Below are 19,663 nucleotides of genomic sequence, written 5' to 3' on the forward strand. Positions count from 1 at the left end.
GGACTCTTAGCTTAGCGTTAGCATTTTCTACAATAAAATTAAAACAGACAACAACAGAGAATGAGCAGCGGGTCAGCTGACTGTAAAGGGGGCAGGAAGAGCCGGGATTCAAACCCCAACCTGCGTATAAGGAGGAGCTTTGGCTCAGGTGGTAGAGCGCTCGGCTAGCTGGAAGGTTGGAGGTTCGATCCCCTAGCTAGCCTAATGTCAAAGTGTCCATGGGCGGGACCCTGAACCCCGAGTTGTGCATCGGTGTGTAGATGTGTGTGAGTGTGTATCTGATGCCTTGTGGATGGTGAATGGTTCCTGTACTGTGTAAAAGAGCTTTGAGTAGTTGTTAAGACTCGAAAAAGCACTATTGTAAATGTTGTCCTTCTACATAAACCGGGTCCACCTCCTGAGCCCCGGCAGCCTGGATCCCGGCTGGACTCTCCGGGGAGGAAGATCCGGACTCTGTGCATCAGTGTGTAGATGTGTGTGAGTGTGTATCTGGTGCCTTGTGGATGGTGAATGGTTCCTGTGCTGTGTAAAAGAGCTTTGAGTAGTTGTTAAGACTCAAAAAGCACTGTTTTAAATGCTGGTCTTCTACATAAACCTGGTCCACGTCCCGAGCCCCAGCAGCCTGGAACCCGGCTGGACTCTCCGGGGAGGAAGATCCGGACTCAGAGCATCAGTGTGTAGATGTGTTTGAGTGTGTATCTGATGCCTTGTGGATGATGTTCCTGTACTGTGTAAAAGCGCTTTGAGTAGTTGTTAGGACTAGAAAAACGCTATTTTGAATGCTGGTCTTCTACATAAACCTGGTCCACCTCCTGAGCCCCTGCAGCCCCGATCCCGGCGGGACTCTCCAGGGAGGAAGATCCCGACTCTGTGCATCAGTGTGTGAATGTGTCTGGATGGTGAATGGTTCCTGTACTGTGTAAAAGCGCTTTGAGTAGTTGTTAGGACTAGAAAAGCGCTATTTTGAATGCTGGTTTTCTACATAAACCTGGTCCACGTCCCGAGCCCCAGCAGCTGGACTCTCCGGGGGGGAAGAGCCCGCTCTGGGTCCCCATTTAGTTTAGCTTCTGAAGAGTTTTCTACCAGTTGGTCCTTGTCCTCAGCTGGATGTTTTTAAAAAAGTAGTTGGGGTTTTATTTAATTAGTCAGTGTTTGCGATTCAAAGTTGTCCAATATTGCAGATTTCTTTTCAGGTGCTTCTTGGAGCGCTCTTCCTGGAGCGCTCCACTCACATGCTGCAGGTGAATTTGTAGGTTACTAAGTGGATTTTTAAATTTTTCACTAGGATTTTTTAAAATAAATGTCACGTTTAATTACAAAGGCCCTAACTGAGGACAAGTTATAGATGTGGTAACGTGAAGATGTTGATTCTTACACTAAAAAGAAGCTATTTTTGTGTATGTGGGGGGGGGGGGGTCGGTCTTGTCTTCCCGGCCTTTCTTCTGCAGTTTTCCAGAACAAACGTGGTCTTCAGACGCAGACGTGCTTCATCGTGGGTGCTTTGGACACCTTAGGACCCAGGGTGTAGATCAACTTTAAGTCCTCTTTGTCCAGCGGTTTGAGCGGTGCATTCAACACGACTTCTTTTATTGTTCTCCTGTTTCTTTCTTTGATCATATTCTTCAAACTGCCCTGTGGTGGAGACACGGGAAAACATTCAATAAGAGGAGGAAGGAAGTGGCACAGCGTAGCTTTGTGTTGTGAAGTGTTAACCCTCATGTTGTCCCCATGTTGCCCTCATGTTGTCCCCATGTTGTCCTCATGTTGTCCTCATGTTGTCCTCATGTTGTCCTCATGTTGTACTCGTGTTGTACTCGTGTTGTACTCATGTTGTACTCGTGTTGTCCCCGTGTTGTCCTCATGTTGTCCTCATGTTGTCCCCATGTTGCCCTCATGTTGTCCCCATGTTGTCCCCATGTTGTCCTCATGTTGTCCCCATGTTGCCCTCATGTTGCCCCCATGTTGCCCTCATGTTGCCCTCATGTTGCCCCCATGTTGCCCCCATGTTGCCCTCATGTTGCCCTCATGTTGCCCCCATGTTGCCCCCATGTTGTCCCCATGTTGTCCCCATGTTGCCCTCATGTTGTCCTCATGTTGTCCTCATGTTGTCCTCATGTTGCCCCCATGTTGCCCCATGTTGCCCTCATGTTGCCCTCATGTTGCCCCCATGTTGTCCCCATGTTGTCCCCATGTTGTCCCCATGTTGCCCTCATGTTGCCCTCATGTTGCCCTCATGTTGCCCCCATGTTGCCCTCATGTTGCCCTCATGTTGCCCTCATGTTGCCCTCATGTTGTCCTCATGTTGTCCTCATGTTGTCCTCATGTTGTCCTATATCAATGTTCTTTTTAATTCCCCAAAATAACATGATTGATTCCAACGCTCTTTGCCAAGTACAAATCTCTACTTTCATTAATTTTGGGTCTTATTCAATTTTATAGCATTGTAAAACAAATGGAAGTGTTGTTGAAATAGTGTTGAGTAAAAGTTGACATATTCCAGTCTGTGATTATCATCAACATCCATTCCTTTAATTTTAGTCTCAATAATTCCTAATTTCTGCTTTTCTAACTCAAACAGTAAGTATAATAACTATAATTGACTCTTGAATCTTAAAAAGCATCAACAAAAGTGTTGATTTAAAATTTTGACAGAAAGACAACACGAGGGTGTGTGTGTGTGTGTGTGTGTGTGTGTGTGTGGTGTGTGTGTGTGTGTGTGTGTGTGTACTCCATGACTTACATAGCTTATGAGGTAAATCACCAGTGCGAGCATCAGCACCACCGTGGCGGAAACCACCAGGAAAGTGTCCGTCATCAAGTTTTCCGTTGGACGATCGGCACAATCTGCATCACACACAACAAAGGCTGTCAGTTGAACGGTGTTTTGAGCTAACGTTAGCAACCAAACAACCATAGATAGCTACAATGTTTTTGAAATGACTGCTAGCTTAGCTACAAGCTAGCATCACACACAACAATGGCTGTCAGCAGAATGGTGTTTTGAGCTAACGTTAGCAACCAAACAATCATAGAAAGCTAAAATATTTTTGAAATGACAGCTAGCTTAGCTACAAGTTAACATCAAACACAACAAAGGCTGTCACTTGAACGGTGTTTTGAGCTAACGTTAGCAACCAAACAATCATGGATAGCTACAATGTTTTGGAAATGACTGTTAGCTTAGCTACAAGCTAGCATCAAACACAACAAAGGCTTGTCAGTTGAATGGTGTTTTGAGCTAACGTTAGCAACCAAATCCCTGGATTTCACAAATTTCAGTATGACTCGTTATGTCGTAAATCGTTTAAATCTGAGCATGTGCGACTCACATCTGCACCTGACTCACATTGGGCAGTGACACTGACAATTGAACACAACATTATACTTCCTGCTTTGCTCCTGTCATAACCACCACAGCCACTAGAGGGCTCTGCCACTTTAAATGTGAACGTAGGTCGTAATTGCTGCTTATGCAAACGACTTATGTGGCCGTTTTTTTGTTTTGTTTTGGTCTCTGCCACTTTAAATGTGAACGTAGGTCGTAATTGCTGCTTATGCAAACGACATATGTGGCCGTTTTTTTGTTTTGTTTTGGTCTCTGCCACTTTAAACGTGAATGTAGGTCGTAATTGCTGCTTATGCAAACGACTTATGTGACTGTTTTTTTTTTACCTGTGAGAGTGAGGAGCACCTGCCCGTCCTGGTTCTGCTCCCCTACAGGTGCGGCCAGGTGACACGTGTACAGTCCGCCGTCCCCGCACGTCACGTTGGGCAGGCTGAGGTCTCGGGACTCGCCCCGCAGCTGCACCTCTCGCTCCACGCCGCTGTACCGGTGCGTCGGGCCGTCCGGGAGGTCCCGGGTCAACAGGCCGCTGAGGCGAGACGACGGAGACGCTCCGACCTGGGACCACATCGGGGATTTGTTAAATTCATGTATGCATGTATATATATATATATATATATATATATATATATATATATATATATATGTGTATGCATGCATGCATATATACACTTATATATGCATTATATGCATGCATATACTGTATTACAGTACATATATATACACACATATATATATATATATATATATATATATATAATATATATATAATATACATGCACATATAGTCTGCGTATGAGTCCTAAATGCTAATTTATCTTTGATGTATTTGTATAGTATTATTTACTTTTTACTGTCTCGATTTTAAATTTTTTGTATTTTCTGTTTGTATTTAAAGTGTATTCTTGCTGTAAGGCACTTTGATGGAAAGCGCTCTATAAATAAATGTATTATCATTATATGTATTACATATATATATGTATGTATGTATGTATGTATATGTATGCATGTAACTAAGCCGACTTTACAACAAATGTGACATATATACATGTATATATATACATATATATGCATATGCATGCATGTATATTTGTATGCATGTACTGTATGTAGGTATATATACTCTATATGTGTGTAACTGTGTCAACCTTACAACAAATGTGGCTATATATATTCGTATATATATATATATATATATATATAAAAAGTTCTGAAGTGACATTACAGAAAGTTTCATGATTTCCTTCAGATGTTGGAAACAGTAATTTGGTGAAAGTCGTTTTCTGTCTCGACTTTCAGGCAAAAACGGTTTGTAAGTAAGTTCGAAGTCTAAAATCTTTAATTCTGGGACTAAAATTTAGCAAAACTGTGATATTAAATGATTTTATGTGATATTATGTTTGTTTTAGGACGTCAGATGGTGTCAGAATTGTTAAAGTCTTCCAGTTTAAGGCTGGCATTAGTTCATTTACCTGAGTATTTTAAGTTACTTGTTCTTTAAGTGAGTATTTCCATGTTATGTCACTATATAGTTCCACATTTTTGGAAGCCAATACTTATGTTATTATACAATATTGTGCTTCTTACTCCTCGACAACATCAGTTATCAGTTACTTTGCACATTTGGATTATTCCAGGGATTATTCCAGGGAGATTAATGAATTAAAAAGAAAAATATTTATATTAAAAGTTTTTAAAATTGGCTCCACACTGATGAACATTGAAATGCTCTTACATGCATTTGTTACTGATAAAAAACATGAATGGAGGTATGTTTTATAATGCAATACTTATATAATAACTACATATGATATGTACTGTATGTGTTTTAATGTAACACTTAGTAAGAAGTCATTCTGCACAATAAGTACTTTTACTTTCGCTGCTTTAAGTACATTTAGCTGATGAATACTTCCTTTTTTACTGTATCTATTACAGTATAACTATCATTTTGAATTCAGGACTTTTATTTGTTCTAGTTGTGTAATTTGAGTATTTTCAGACTCCACCCCCCCCCCCCCCCTCTGCGAATATCTCTGTAAATACTTCCTTCACTGCAACGGTTTTTACTTGAACAGTAAAAAGTGAAAGAAACTTTTTGTTTTAATAGTCTATAAACACATTTTGGAGCCTCCAGCTGCTTTTAAGAAGGAGAGTGAAACAGAAAGTAGGCTAAAAAATTTGAATCCAGTCCAACATTTGAGAAGTGTTTCTCTTCTTCAGTGAGCATTGTACACACAGCATGTAATCTAAAAGATAATACAGTAGTTTTTGTACCTTGTACCATCTCACAGCTCGGTATTGGACCCCAGGCTTGGACCTGGCGGTGCACTGAAGCTCACAATCCATCCCGGAGTAGGATAAAACCTGCAAAATGTTCTCAGGGACAGCCATGCCCGCAGCAAGGCACACGCCTGCAGGAAGACACAAAAATACATCAATTAGACGTGTAATGGGTGTAAAACCTTCAACATTAGATGGTCTGACTTATGGACACAGAAGACACTCAGTACATTGAAGTATTCTGTCTATTTTCTGTCTATTTGGCACAATCCAGCTGTGACATACAGTTCTTCTTTTAAACACAGAATCAGATTAAATGTAAAGATTAATTAAGATTTCCTATGTTCCACAAGGGAAAATTACAATTTTACACTGTTGTTATTACACACACACGTGCCCACTAATGGAGAGAGGGGGTGCACGTGGAAAGGCACCCCAAGCAAGAGGACCCATGTGAACTGTGGTACCTCTCCAGCAACCAGTCCACCACCATTTGGGGTCCGTATTTTGGGGGACTTGAACCAGCAACCCTCCGGTTCCCAACCCAACAGACGGAGATACTCCCACCCCTGAGGCAGCGATTTAGATCAAAATGCTTTACGGCGGATGTTGAATAAGGTTTTAAAAGTTGGCTACTTACACAACAGCGACAACAGCAGAGCAAGGTTCATAGTTTCTGGAGACATGATGATGATGATGATGATGATGATGATGAGAAGAAGAAGAAGAATCCGACTGAGAAGCTTTGAAACGGTTTCTGTGACAGCTGCTCTTGAGTTTATGTGTCATTTATATAGCCTACTGCAGCTAAACGAAACTGTGGGCGTGACGTGCTTTACGGTGGTGGGGCACTTCCTTTTTAACTGCCCCCCCCCCCCCCCCCACCCCGCCTACGTGGAGCTTTTGACGCATTGCATTGACTGCCTGCATTGACTGTCACTTCAAACAATCGTCAGAAGATTAGCATCATGTACCGCAACGTTATGGCATCTAATTGTGTCCTGTCCCTTCTTTTAGGTGAGTAAAGCAAGCTATCTCATTTTCACTTTAACATAGGCTAAAATAAGTCCGTAATTCATTATTATTATTATTATTATTGTTGTGCTTTACAGTGTTAATAAACTATTTAACTAATAGGTTCGTTAGTCCCATAGCGACCTGTAAAGCCAACTTCATTCCCAAAATTGGCCAATTAAATGTCCCCCACTTAAACATGCATCCAAGAGGAAACACTCATGCTATTTATTAATAGTTGTCGGTAATTGATTAATTCGGCAAGATTGTACTTAACTTTACTTACATGTCGACCATTTTAAAGCAGCAAATGAATCTCCCCTCCTACACATTACTTACACTTAGACTGGGTATTAAAAGATAATTGAGATATGAAAATTAGTTTGACATGAGCCGAATTATAGACCGGATCATTTATATGTAGATGATATGTCAAAGTGATGCTTCACCTGCTTAAACACATGGTCTACAAGATAGAATATGTTAAAATGGCGGATGTTTGAATGACGTTTCGCGTTACCTTTTGGGATAGAGCGGCTTGCGGTTTTAAAATCGTGAATTATATAACAGTTAATAGTGTGACTGTATCTAAACATGATATATGTTTTGTAAACTGCTTTGTTGTGAATAGTTGTGGTTTTTGACCACTGTGAACCTTCAGTTTAGCTGATGTTAGCATCAATAACCGCGTTATCACGATGGCGTCCGTGTAGCTGCAGACGCTGCACCGACATTTTACTAATTTCTTTATTAATTCACTGCTACAGTAATATTGCTCTTTTAGGGATGCCTCGAGCTAATTCTTACTATTAAATCATGTAACAATAGGTTATTCGGCTATGATAATGTTGCGTTTACATAACTATTGACCGTATAAAGGTGTCATTGAAAGTAAAAGCAGCCTAGCCTGTGGGATTTCCCTAACTTTACCGGCTCCACGTGCAGGTGGTTTCCAGTGTGAAGTGGGAAAATATTTTGAACCGGTTAGGAAATCCCAACTATGAGTGAGGCACGTGGTATGTTAAGTGCTTAACTAGTAGCCCAATGCTTGTCAGACCTCAATAGAAAAAAATAAATACAGAAACCAAAACATGTTGACGTGTTAAGGAAGTTGTTCTTCTTTTCTGTTATTGGTATTTGATATTTTTAGGTGCACATTTAAAGTCCTCGGGTCAAACTGACCCGTTTCTAAGTGTTTTTATATCAGAAATATGGATTTCTTTCAACCTCAATTGCCCAAAAATAACATGGATGATGCCATACGTTGTTCAGGTGACATTAATGATTACTTTCATTGAATTATTAGGGTGTTTTATTTAATCTTATAGCATTTGAATTCTTTTTTTTTTTTAATGGTTTCCAAACAGTATCCGGACTAAACTTTGACATCTACCCGTCTGAGATCCACTCACCATCCTCTGATCTTAACTATTAGTCGAAATAATTCATAATTTCTGCATTTTTAACTTAAAACTTATGTGTAATTTTATATAAATGAGGTTTGTTGACCATGAATTCCAAGAATAAGTGTGAAATCTATTTAAAAAAAACAGCTCAGGTTTTCAAAAAAAGTGCCAAAAGCTGGAAAAAGTGACAAATAAATCAGAAAAAGAGACAAAAACAAAGGAAAAATGACAAATAAATCCGAAAAAGCGACAAAAACATAGGAAAAAGTGACAAATAAATCGGAAAAAGTGACAAAAACATTGAAAAAAGCGACATAAACATCAGAAAAAGCGACAAAATATCAGAAAAAGTGGCAAATAAATCAGAAAAAGCGACAAAAACATCGAAAAAAAGCACAAACAATTTTTTTTTCATTTTCAATTTGGACAAGTTCATGGTTTTACGGGAAGACAACACAAGGTTTAAAGGCTTTGTCTTTCCTGTCTTTCCTCGTTATTGATGTCAAATGACAGTAAAATCAGACCCAAAGAGAGGGAAAAAATGACAACAGAGGATTCAAATTCACAATTTTTCCCACATATTTTTGCCTTTGTTTGGTCAGTTTCGGCGGCGGTGGTGAACGCAGAAGTGAAGGAGAGACACTCGTCTTATTCCTGCTGTGAAATCCCGACATTTCAGATCAACAAACACGCTGAAACCACATGGAGCACCAATGACACGGTAATAAAATCAACCAGCATGCATTGCAATACAGAACATCTATTCATATGAATCAATCTGTTCCTAAAATGAGTTTATAACTATCATCCAACCCCCAAAAAAACCCCACAATGGTGCATGCATACATGAAGCAGAACATACAGTTGTGCTCATAAGTTTACTCCTCAATTAAAGTTGACTAAAAAGAGGAATAAAAAAACATCTTTTGGAAATTGATCTTAATGCCTTAATTAAAAAAATTTAGAAAAATCCGACCTTTAAGGACACAGATTTTCTTTGTGAATGAATAATGTTTCATAAATAAATAAATGTGTATACTGTAGGAGGGGTGTATACTTATGCCCCCCGTATTTTAACATAGGGGGGTGTATACTTATGCCCCCTGTATTTTAACATAGGGGGGTGTATACTTATGCCCCCTGTATTTTAACATAGGGGGGTGTATACTTATGTCCCTGTATTTTAACATAGGGGGGTGCATACTTATGCCCCTGTATTTTAACATAGAGGGGTGTATACTTATGCCCCTGTATTTTAACATAGGGGGTTGTATACTTATGCCCTTTGTATTTTAACATAGGGGGTGTATACTTATGCCCCTGTATTTTAACATAGGGGGGTGTATACTTATGCCCCTGTATTTTACATAGGGGGGTGTATACTTATGCCCTGTATTTTTAACATAGGGGGTGTATACTTATGCCCCTGTATTTAACATAGGGGGTGTATACTTATGCCCCTGTATTTTAACATAGGGGGGTGTATACTTATGCCCCTGTATTTTAACATAGGGGGGTGTATAACTATGCCCCTGTATTTTAACATAGGGGGTGTATACTTATGCCCCTGTATTTTAACATAGGGGGGTGTATACTTATGCCCCTGTATTTTACATAGGGGGTGTATACTTATGCCCCCTGTATTTTAACATAGGGGGGTGTATACTTATGCCCCTGTATTTTAACATAGGGGTGTATACTTATGCCCCTGTATTTTAACATAGGGGGTGTATACTTATGCCCCTGTATTTAACATAGGGGGGTGTATACTTATGCCCCTGTATTTAACATAGGGGGTGTATACTTATGCCCCTGTTTTTAACATAGGGGGGTGTATACTTATGCCCCTGTATTTTAACATAGGGGGGTGTATACTTATGCCCCTGTATTTTAACATAGGGGGTGTATACTTATGCCCCTGTATTTTAACATAGGGGGGTGTATACGTATGCCCCTGTATTTTAACATAGGGGTGTATACTTATGCCCCCTGTATTTTAACATAGGGGGGTGTTACTTATGCCCCCTGTATTTTAACATAGGGGGGTGTATACTTATGCCCCTGTATTTTTACATAGGGGGTGTATACTATGCCCCCTGTATTTTTAACATAGGGGGGTGTATACTTATGCCCCCTGTATTTTAACATAGGGGGTGTATACTTATGCCCCCTGTATTTTAACATAGGGGGTGTATACTTATGCCCCTGTATTTTAACATAGGGGGTGTATACTTATGCCCCTGTATTTAACATAGGGGGTGTATACTTATGCCCCCTGTATTTTAAACATAGGGGGTGTATACTTATGCCCCTGTATTTTAACAGGGGGGTGTATACTATGCCCCTGTATTTTAACATAGGGGTGTATACTTATGCCCCTATTTTTAACATAGGGGGGTGTATACTTATGCCCCTGTATTATAACATAGGGGGGTGTATACTTTTCTTTTCTTGATAAAACTGATGCTGGAAATTTCAATTTCCTTGCAGGAGTCATCCCAAAAGGATTAATTAAAATAAAGTCCAAGTTGAACATATCAGTCCATTAAAACGTCCCCCTTCCCAGCGTATTGTTTGGGTAAATTATCCACTGTTCATTGAGTGATTGTTGTTTTATTCTTGCAGACGTTTGCCGTCTCCAGCGGTGCGTCCACCGCGTGCCGTCCTCCGTGCGTGAAGCTCGAAGACGGACGGATGACGGTGGATGAATGTGTGAATATAACCGTCACCGTGGTGTCCACCACCGTAGGTCACAAACCTTCTGTTATTCAACTTGGACTTTATTTGTCTCTGTGTGTTGTTATTATTATGACGTTTTTCCACCGCTGGTAACAGCTCTACTCGACTCGACAATATATTCTAAAAAATAACTGTAAAAGTAGTTAATAAGTTAGTGTTACGTAGTGTTGAAAACGTCAAAAAAAAGGGACAAACGTTCAAAACAAGCGTCATAAGTGTTGAAAAAAGGGACAAAAACGTAGGAAAAAGTTAAAAACATCGATAAAAAGCATCAAGAAAAGTGTTGATTTTCAATGATGACAACCAAGAGTTCAACGTAGTGGCCTCCTACTCCGTCACATAATGCCATGTGGTCACCACACACACACACACACACCCACACACACCACACACACACACACACACACACACAACCACCACCACACAACACACACCCACACACCACACCACACACACACACACACGTCTGTAAATCAGTGGAGACATTTTTTCGAGCATCACAACTTCCAGGAAATGCCTCGTTTCCTTATCAGAATTTGACTCATCCAACCCCGGTAACATTTTGAAAGTCTAGAAGAGCAGAACAATTAAACAATTAAATAATTAAATAATTCCTATTAAGGTTAGCTGTGGTGCTAGGAGGTCTCTGGTGCATCTACTCTATGAGCTGCATGGTGCGCAAGAAGCACAGGAAGTTGAACTTTTTTGGCTTCATGATAGGGTGACCACCTGCAAATAAGCCTAAGGGGGGACAAGGGGTATGTTGAGGGACAATGTGGGACCCCCCACGGTCAGACTCACCGATAGTGGTTTACTATCTATCTATCATTATTATTATATTTATAAAAATAAATCTTAACTCACAACTCCAGAGGAGAAGAGGAGGAGAGGGGGGGTGAGGATGGTGAACTTGCATGTTAGTAAAGGCAGAAAACTGTTCAGTGTTCTGGGGACACCTTTAGGACTTTGGGGACACCTTTAGGACTCAAACCTTTTCACCAGCAAGACATAAAGCGACCAACTTTTTTTTTTGAGCAAGCATTGATTTTTGCGTGACACGGCCTCAAGTTGCGGGACATATGAATCGGGCTTAAAGTGCTACGCGGGACGGGTGGTCCTCCTACTTCATGACCCACTGAGAAACCTTCCTAGGAGTAGACGGGGTTCCTGCCTCTGATGCTGAACCCGGTTCTCCTTAAACATCCATGGTGTATTTACAGGAGAAGGACGTGGCTACGGAGGAGAGGATCCACTACTACGGCCAGCCGTGCTCTAAATCTCCATCATCTCCATCATCTCCATCATCTCCATCATCTCCATCATCTCCATCATCTCCATCATCTCCATCATCTCCATCAGGCATGATAAAACCTGGAAACCAGGGTGGAGCTCGTGCTGCAGGTGGGTTCCTGATGTCATTTCAATGACATTTTGGCCCAAAACACTTTAAAGCAATGTTTCCCAAACTTAGGGTCGGGACCCAAAATGTAAAATGCATATCAATCTTATGTGAATGAGCGTTTTTTTTTTTTCTCTCTCTCTTATCCTGGGAGGGGATGAGAACATGAGTTGAGAAAGGGGTGAGACCCAGAAAGGAGAATAGAGACCTTTTCTTGTTTACTTTTATAATGGAATAAAATATACTTCATATCCATTTAAATTCATGGTTTGTTCCGCCTTTTGTCCACAGGTTAAAAATGTAGATGTCACCATGATTCGCGGTGTATTTTTTGTAAATTCGGGTCCCGGGGGGAGACACCAAATTTCTCTTTTGGGTCTTGAGTTGAAAAAGTTTGGGAACCGCTGCTTTAAAGGATAGTTTCATTTTTTTTTTTTTCAACCTGGACTCAGCCACGCAAACGCTTTTCCATCCGCCAGCGCATTTACACAAACACCTGTAGCGTGTTTTAGAAGCATGTAAACGGGTGAATTTAGGGTTTATTCAACCAATCGAGAGTGGTGATTGTTGGAGCAGAAGAAAGAGAAAACCAAGATGGCTTCTGACAGTCGTGTGTGGTTTCTGTCGTCTTTGAATTAACCCGTTTGCGCCGGATGCTTCGCGACAACACATCTACCGCCGGTTACTGCGTTGCGCAACTCTGAGCCTTATCCGTCGGTCTTTTCGTGACGCGTGCAGCAGAGAACGCACCGTCATTGGTTCAAATACACACAGGAGGCGGGTCTTGTTGGCTATTTAAAGTCACGTGACCACCAAAAATGTACCGTAGTTTGCTGAAAATCATCACGTCAATCAACCAGACACACGTGTGCGTTTGTTTATGAATTTTTGAGAGACGAGCGAGAACACGGCTCCGACAGAGGAAGTGGTCGATGATGATGATGATGATGATGATGATGATGATGAAGACATCCTCCCTCCCAAACTCCTCACCATCTCCCACCTCTATGTCACCGCCCTCGCCGTCTAACTCCTCCTCTGTCGGAGCCGTGTTCTCGCTCGTCTCTCAAAAATTCATAAACAAACGCACACGTGTGTCTGGTTGATTGACGTGATGATTTTCAGCAAACTACGGTACATTTTTGGTGGTCACGTGACTTTAAATAGCCAACAAGACCCGCCTCCTGTGTGTATTTGAACCAATGACGGTGCGTTCTCTGCTGCACGCGTCACGAAAAGACCGACGGATAAGGCTCAGAGTTGCGCAACGCGTTAACCGGCGGTAGATGTGTCGTCGCGAAGCATCCGGCGCAAACGGGTTAAGCGTGTTTTAACGACGATAAAATTACTGTTTTTTTTTTTAACCCTTGTGTCGTCTCCTCCCGTCAACGTGCAATCTGTCGTCCTCCCGGGGTTAAACCTTCTTCAACGTTTCTGCTCTTTTTTCACTAACCAATCAACTGAGCATCGATAGTTTTACACTAAATCCATCGTTTATAAACCTCGTTCATATGAAATTCTACCTAATTTCTGAGGGGAAAAAAAAACAACAAAAAATCTTAAATGACAAAATTATTTCAAGAAATAGTCACGATTGAGCGGATGATCACTGGCTTTAGAAAGCATTTCATTGTTTCTTCAAATGCTACACACAGTAAAAAACACCCGATACTCTATGTACGTACAGATCTGATCCTGGAGTTTCTTTGTATAGAATCATCCGTGTTATTTTTGGGTAATTTGCTTGAAAGAAACCCACATTTCTGATGTGGAAACTTTGAAATCGGGTCAAATTTGACCCGAGGACAACAGAAGGGTTAAAAGGAGTCTGGTGGGTTTGGGGACAGCGATTTCGATTTTGTTATTTTATGTTAACCAAAAAAGATCTTTACTCTTGAGTAAAAAGCTCCATCTCTTTTTTTTTTTTTTTTCTTCAACACTTATATCGCTTTTTCCAACATTTATGTCACTTTTTCAACGTAGCGGGTGCTTTTCTTAGATGTTTTTTTTCCCCAGTTGTTTGATATTTCTAATACTAGCACTTATTTTGAAGACTCATTTTTTGTGATAAAAAACTAAAAAAACGGGTCAAATTTGACCCGAGGACAACATGAGGGTCAAACAAAAAGGATCTTACTCTTTAGTAAAAAGCTCTATCTCTGTAGGGATCCTTTCCTTAATGTTGTCAGACATTAATAATAATAATAATCTGAGTCTGTCAATGGTAAAAAAACAGAAATTGAAGGTGACATTGATGTGACACTGCAGTGATCTCTTAACCTTTGTGTTGTCTTCCCATCGACCATGAGAAAATAAATAAAAATCAACACTTTTATCGCTTTTTCCGACAATTTTTGTCACTTTTTCAATGTAGTTGGTGCGTTCTGAGATGTTTTTTGATATTGCTAATACTAGCACTTATTTTGAAGACTCATTTTTTGTGGTAAAAAAACCTAAAAAACGGGTCAAATTTGACCCAAAGGACAACATGAGGGTTAATACTGGACCAATGTCAAAGATTCTTGTTCCCGTCAGTCACCATCAGACACAAAAACACAGGAAATTAGGGTCCAGGTTGAGAAAAAAAAACTACACTACCCTTTAATATGACAGAAAGTGACTGAAAAACTCATTTTGTGCAGACATGGTCTTGGTAATGTGTGTGTGGGAGATTCTGATCCATCGGGGGGGGTGGTAACGTCCTTAGACCAGCAGGAGATCCACATTACTCCCGTGCTTAAGGCTCTTCATTGGCTACCGACAGAGGTGGGTAGTAACGAATTACATTTACTCCGTTACATTTACTTGAGTAAGTTTTTGAAAAATTGTACTTCTAGGAGTAGTTTTAAATCACTATACTTTTACTTTTACTTGAGTAGATTAGTGAAGAAGAAACTGTACTCTTACTCCGCTACATCAGGCTACAATGAGCTCGTTACTCGTTGCTACGCTTCGTTGTTTTTACCCCCGCGTACGTCTCGTTTTAATGTTTTATTTTGACAGAGAGAGAGAGAGTCTTCCGCTGAAGGCTCTACCACGTGACTGTGCTCAACCAATCACACGTCGTTGTGCAGTCACGTTACCGTACTCGCTTCAGCAGCGCGACAGGTTAGCTTTAACAGTCGTAGCAAAGCAAAGAAACAGCAGCTACGTTATGCGGTGTGTTCAGGGTCGACCAAAACAAACGGACATGTGAGCGTTCAACATCTCAACATCTAACCTGAGGAGACGTAGCGGTGGTTGTAGTTTCTGCTGTGGAGAGGTGGATCTTTGTCTTTTAGGTCACACACAGTATGTTTTACACATGCAGTATCCATCCTAATTTGATGTGACAAGTCTCTCAAGTAAGCTATTTTGTAATTAATAAATTAATTTTAATTTATTTTATTGATTGGATGAACTATAATTTGCCTAAATATGATTATTTTGTATTTTTGTCGGTCTGATTGATGCTAGTGTTAAGAAATAAATCAGACGTTACTCAACAGTTACTCACTACTTGAGTAGTTTTTTTATCAAGTACTTTTTTACTTTTACTCAAGTAATTATTTGGACGACTACTTTTACTTTTACTTGAGTCATGTTATTCTGAAGTAACAGTACTTTTACTTGAGTACAGTTGTTGGCTACTCTACCCACCTCTGGCTACCGATGGGTTTTAGAGTTAATTTAAAAAATTGTAAAAAATTGTAATCACTACTTACAGCCAGGATCTATTGCACGCCCACGCTTCTGGTCTCTCTCTGGAGGTCTCTTAAGACCAAGACCTGGTCCCAGGACGCGTTTTAAAAACCAGAGGTGATCGAGCCTTTTCTGCAGCTCTCTCCCTTTTTAGCTTTGAGAGCTTTGGATTCTGTGGAAACTTTAAAAAAAAAACAACACCTCAAAACAAAAACACGTCTTTTTAGACGAGCTTTTAAACTCAGCAACATGGCTCAGTATTTAATGTGTCGTGGTTTTATTGGTTTTTACTGTAAAGCCCTTTGTGAGCCTTCTTGTCTGTGAAAGGTGTGTTTTAAATAAAAGTTTACTTACTCACTTACGTCCTTTATTTGTCTTTTGGCTGCAGGGTCGGTCGGTTTGTTGCTGCTGGCGTTGGCGATCGCCGGATTGATCGTGACGTAGACGACGTGCCAAGTTCGTGTCGTCAAACTCAGAGACGGTCTGAGACGCTGCTGATCCTGGTTCAGGTTTTACTTTCACTGAATGTACTGTGCTTTTCGCTTGCTGCCCTCTGCACTTTATTAGAAGCAATACATACTCACATAGAATATACTGTAGATAGATGGATTTTTCCTTTTTGGGAAGTGGTCCTCACTGCCTCGCCATGCCGTGCCTTGCAGACAGTGTTACTCATCATGAAATGTGTATTTATACTTTTTATATTTAATTCCTTAGAAGTGTCAAGCTCTAGTTATTTATCCTCTGTCTTCCATTGCGGCAGCTTAGCTCGTTTTTTAGCCTCCTGTTGTCAATCCTTTACGTCCAATTTGCACTTGAGGGCTTGTGGGAAATTTAGAGAAACATATTATGCAAATAATATATCAACATTTCACTGACTGGTGCTTCTCTCAGGGCTGTATTTACTAAGAAATGTACAGAGATGCAGTTTATTATTCAGACTTATTCTGCAAATCAAGACAATTTTTCTAGTATAATTAACCGGGGGAAAACCCATCAAATGTTCCTCTTTTGTTCTCACATTAAAAATGCATTTATACAAATACTAATACTAGTTGTTTACATCGGTGCTGGAGCGTTTTTAATCAAACGTCTTAGTAAATACAGCCCCGGATGTCTCACTCCCACCAGATCTACACCAACGAAGCTTTAAGCTAGTTCGCCAGCAAACACCGAAACACCTTAGTACAGTTTTTAAAAAAGATTATAAGCCTTATAACACCTTTTTGTTATTTTTAGTGAAACTACTATTTTAGTTCAAGAGTCCCAGAACTGAAGAATACTTTGCACATGCAATTCATGAGAGAGACGCGTATGTAGAAGGGGATGAACGGATCATGCTGGACTCAGCTAGCGGTTAGCCTAATTAGCTGGTTGCTAATCTAGCGTTAGCTTCCCAGTGGATGCTAACGGCGGACCGCTGCTGTGGAACGGATCGTGCCGTGCCGTAAATCCTCGTCCATTATGGTTATCATCTGCGCGTGTACCGACAGCGTCCATCATTTTTTGGAGAACGGTTTGTAGTGTCATAGGAAAGAAGGTTTAAAAAAAGAAGAAGAAGAAGGCATCTGTAACAGGACTGTAGGATCTGAGAGTTTTGGATGTAAAACGTTACGTTGTAAGAGCTGAATGTAAAGCCAAAAATCATCGATTGATTCCAGACGGCCGGCTAAAGGTTCAAAATGTCCGCCCACATTCTGCTCCAAAATGGCTGCCGTGGAGAGGCATCACGGGTCCAGTTTCTCAGGTTCGGTCTCATTTCATTGTGACAAAATGTCTTAACCCTTGTGTTGTCTTCCCATTGACCTGCAACTTTGGGTTTTTTGTTTTTGGTTGGTTGTTCTTTTTCTACACTTTTCTCAACATTTTTTTTATCTATTCTATTCCTATTTTTTGTCACTTTTTTAAAATTACGTTTTAGTCATATTTTCAGCAATTTCTTTGTCGCTTTTTCCGATGTTTTTTTTTTTTTGGGGGGGGGGGGGGTCACTTTTCCAGCGTTTTGTTTGCGTTTTTTTTCCATGTGTGTGTGCGTGGGTGTGTGTGTGTGTGTGTATATGTCTGTCTGTGTGCATGTGCGTGCACATGTGTGTCTGTGTGTGCGTGTGTGTGTGTGTGTGCGTGCACGTGTGTGTGTGTGTCTGTGTTTTGTGTGTCTGTGTGTGTGTGTGTGTGTGTGTCTGTGTGCATGTGCGTGCACATGTGTGTGTGGTGTGTGTGTGTGTGTGGTTGTGTGTGTGTGTGTGTGGGTGTGTGTGTGTGTGTGTGTGTGGTGTGGTGTGTGTGTGTGTGTGTGTGTGTGTATGTCTGTGTGCATGTGCGTGCACATGTGTGGTGTGTGTGTGTGTGTTCTTTGTCGCTTTTTCCGATTTATTTATTTTTTGGGGTCACTTTTCCAGCGTTTAAAAAAGAAAAAAAAATGTTTTTGGGTGATTTTTTTTTCAACATTTGTCGCTTTTTTTCAACGTTATTTTCTGACATAGGAAGTTTTTGTAAACCGGTCAAATTTGACCCGAGGACAACACGAGGGTCAAGGAAGTCAAAATAAAAGCACTGACAACTTTTACCTTTTGCACTGTAAAAGTCTCAGTGTCTACGTATCGTTGTCACAATCCTTTAAAATGTTCATTTAAAGGCTCCTTTTCTAAAAAAGCTGTTTTGTGGCCAGGTGGCCCCCACCCCCCCCCCCCGCCCCCACCCCTCCCCTTTCATGTCTTCATCTGTCCTTTCAAAATAAAAGAAAGAAGGTCTGAGACTGTCGGAGGAGGAAAGAGCATCTGACAGGACGTTGAGTTCTCTAGAAACAGACTGAGCTTAAATTAATGCAGATTTAAAACCAGCAAAAAGAACAATTTTTTTGAAGGAAAATGTATTTTTTTATGAATTTGTCTGGTGGTTTTATGAAGAAATCACTCAAAAGCCAGCTGGAGAAACTGTTGCAGAGACTTAAGTATTTTAAAATTATGAAGTTTTATCTAAGCTGGACACCGAAGTAGTGTTAGCCCAGTTATGAAAAACTACGTAATATCTAAATATTCTATCAAATCTATATATATATATATCTATATAAAAATATATCAAATTCTTTCTCTACTGACTTTACCTGAGCTGCAAAGGTAACTTTTAATATGTATATTATATATACGTCTGCTCCAGTGTTATTTAAAATAATAAAAAAAATAATTTAATGCACTTTTAAGAAACCCCAAAACCCCAAAATAAGCTATATCCTTCTTTAAACTACAGTTATATGAAGCTAACACTTTACCTGCACTTTCACAACATCATCTTTTCTATCTATCTACATTTTTTTGTCCATCTTTTTGTTTTTCTAGTCACTTTAAAATTGTCTTTCTCACAACAATTAATGTCTAATTTAATAAGTGACTGTCTGAGTTCTCTTATGCGACTTAAAAGTAGAGTGTGGTACCGAAACCCGGTTCCATACTGGGACCGGATCCTACGCAATCGGCAGGACGTGGACCAGATTTCGGTTCCTCTGGAGTCACCCAAAAAAAAATCACCAAAACTCTTCACAGCACGTGATTGCTAGTAAACATATTACACTGTCTCTGCTAGTCTATCGTTAGCTAGCTACTGTAGCTTTCAGTGCATTTGAAGTTAAGAGAATCGGTCGTGTGTGTGTGTGGTGTCTGTGTCTGTGTGTGTGTATATAGTGGTGTCTGTGTCTGTGTGTGTGGTGTGTGTGTGTGTATATATATGTGTGTCTGTGTGTGTGGTCTGTGTCTGTGTGTGTTTGTCTGTGTATGCGTGTGTATGTCTCTGAGTGTGTGTGTA

At 40.4% G+C, this 19,663-nt stretch overlaps 2 protein-coding genes across 2 annotated transcripts; one reads left to right on the top strand and one right to left on the bottom strand.

Moving 5' to 3' along the window:
• Positions 1-1,295: 1,295 nt before the first annotated feature.
• Positions 1,296-6,450, bottom strand: cd83 (CD83 molecule). The gene is made up of 5 exons (XM_032519364.1): positions 6,267-6,450; positions 5,621-5,757; positions 3,673-3,901; positions 2,741-2,844; positions 1,296-1,632 (listed from the first exon to the last, which is right to left on the bottom strand). Exons 1-5 carry the CDS (start codon positions 6,310-6,312, stop codon positions 1,471-1,473), a joined length of 678 nt encoding a protein of 225 aa, XP_032375255.1. The 5' UTR covers positions 6,313-6,450; the 3' UTR covers positions 1,296-1,470.
• A 107-nt stretch (positions 6,451-6,557) lies between these two features.
• On the top strand, positions 6,558-17,073 carry LOC116691608 (probable serine/threonine-protein kinase DDB_G0269628). The gene is made up of 5 exons (XM_032519370.1): positions 6,558-6,643; positions 8,649-8,767; positions 10,672-10,791; positions 12,006-12,186; positions 16,254-17,073. Exons 1-5 carry the CDS (start codon positions 6,595-6,597, stop codon positions 16,307-16,309), a joined length of 525 nt encoding a protein of 174 aa, XP_032375261.1. The 5' UTR covers positions 6,558-6,594; the 3' UTR covers positions 16,310-17,073.
• Positions 17,074-19,663: the final 2,590 nt, after the last annotated feature.

This window comes from Etheostoma spectabile, chromosome 6 (assembly GCF_008692095.1).
Source record: "Etheostoma spectabile isolate EspeVRDwgs_2016 chromosome 6, UIUC_Espe_1.0, whole genome shotgun sequence".
Classification (NCBI taxonomy): Eukaryota; Metazoa; Chordata; class Actinopteri; order Perciformes; family Percidae; genus Etheostoma; species Etheostoma spectabile.

What these genes read in the sequence shown, in the direction of transcription:
- LOC116691608 (XM_032519370.1), top strand. Translation starts at nt 6,595, where the DNA reads ATGTACCGCAACGTTATGGCATCTAATTGTGTCCTGTCCCTTCTTTTA. An exon ending in CATGGAGCACCAATGACACG is followed by an intron (nt 8,768 to 10,671) that starts GTAATAAAATCA and finishes TTATTCTTGCAG; the next exon opens with ACGTTTGCCGTCTCCAGCGG. An exon ending in GGGTGGAGCTCGTGCTGCAG is followed by an intron (nt 12,187 to 16,253) that starts GTGGGTTCCTGA and finishes TTTTGGCTGCAG; the next exon opens with GGTCGGTCGGTTTGTTGCTG.
- cd83 (XM_032519364.1), bottom strand. Translation starts at nt 6,312, where the DNA reads ATGTCTCCAGAAACTATGAACCTTGCTCTGCTGTTGTCGCTGTTGT. An exon ending in TCTGCTGTTGTCGCTGTTGT is followed by an intron (nt 5,758 to 6,266) that starts GTAAGTAGCCAA and finishes GTCTTCCTGCAG; the next exon opens with GCGTGTGCCTTGCTGCGGGC. An exon ending in GAGCTGTGAGATGGTACAAG is followed by an intron (nt 3,902 to 5,620) that starts GTACAAAAACTA and finishes ATGTGGTCCCAG; the next exon opens with GTCGGAGCGTCTCCGTCGTC.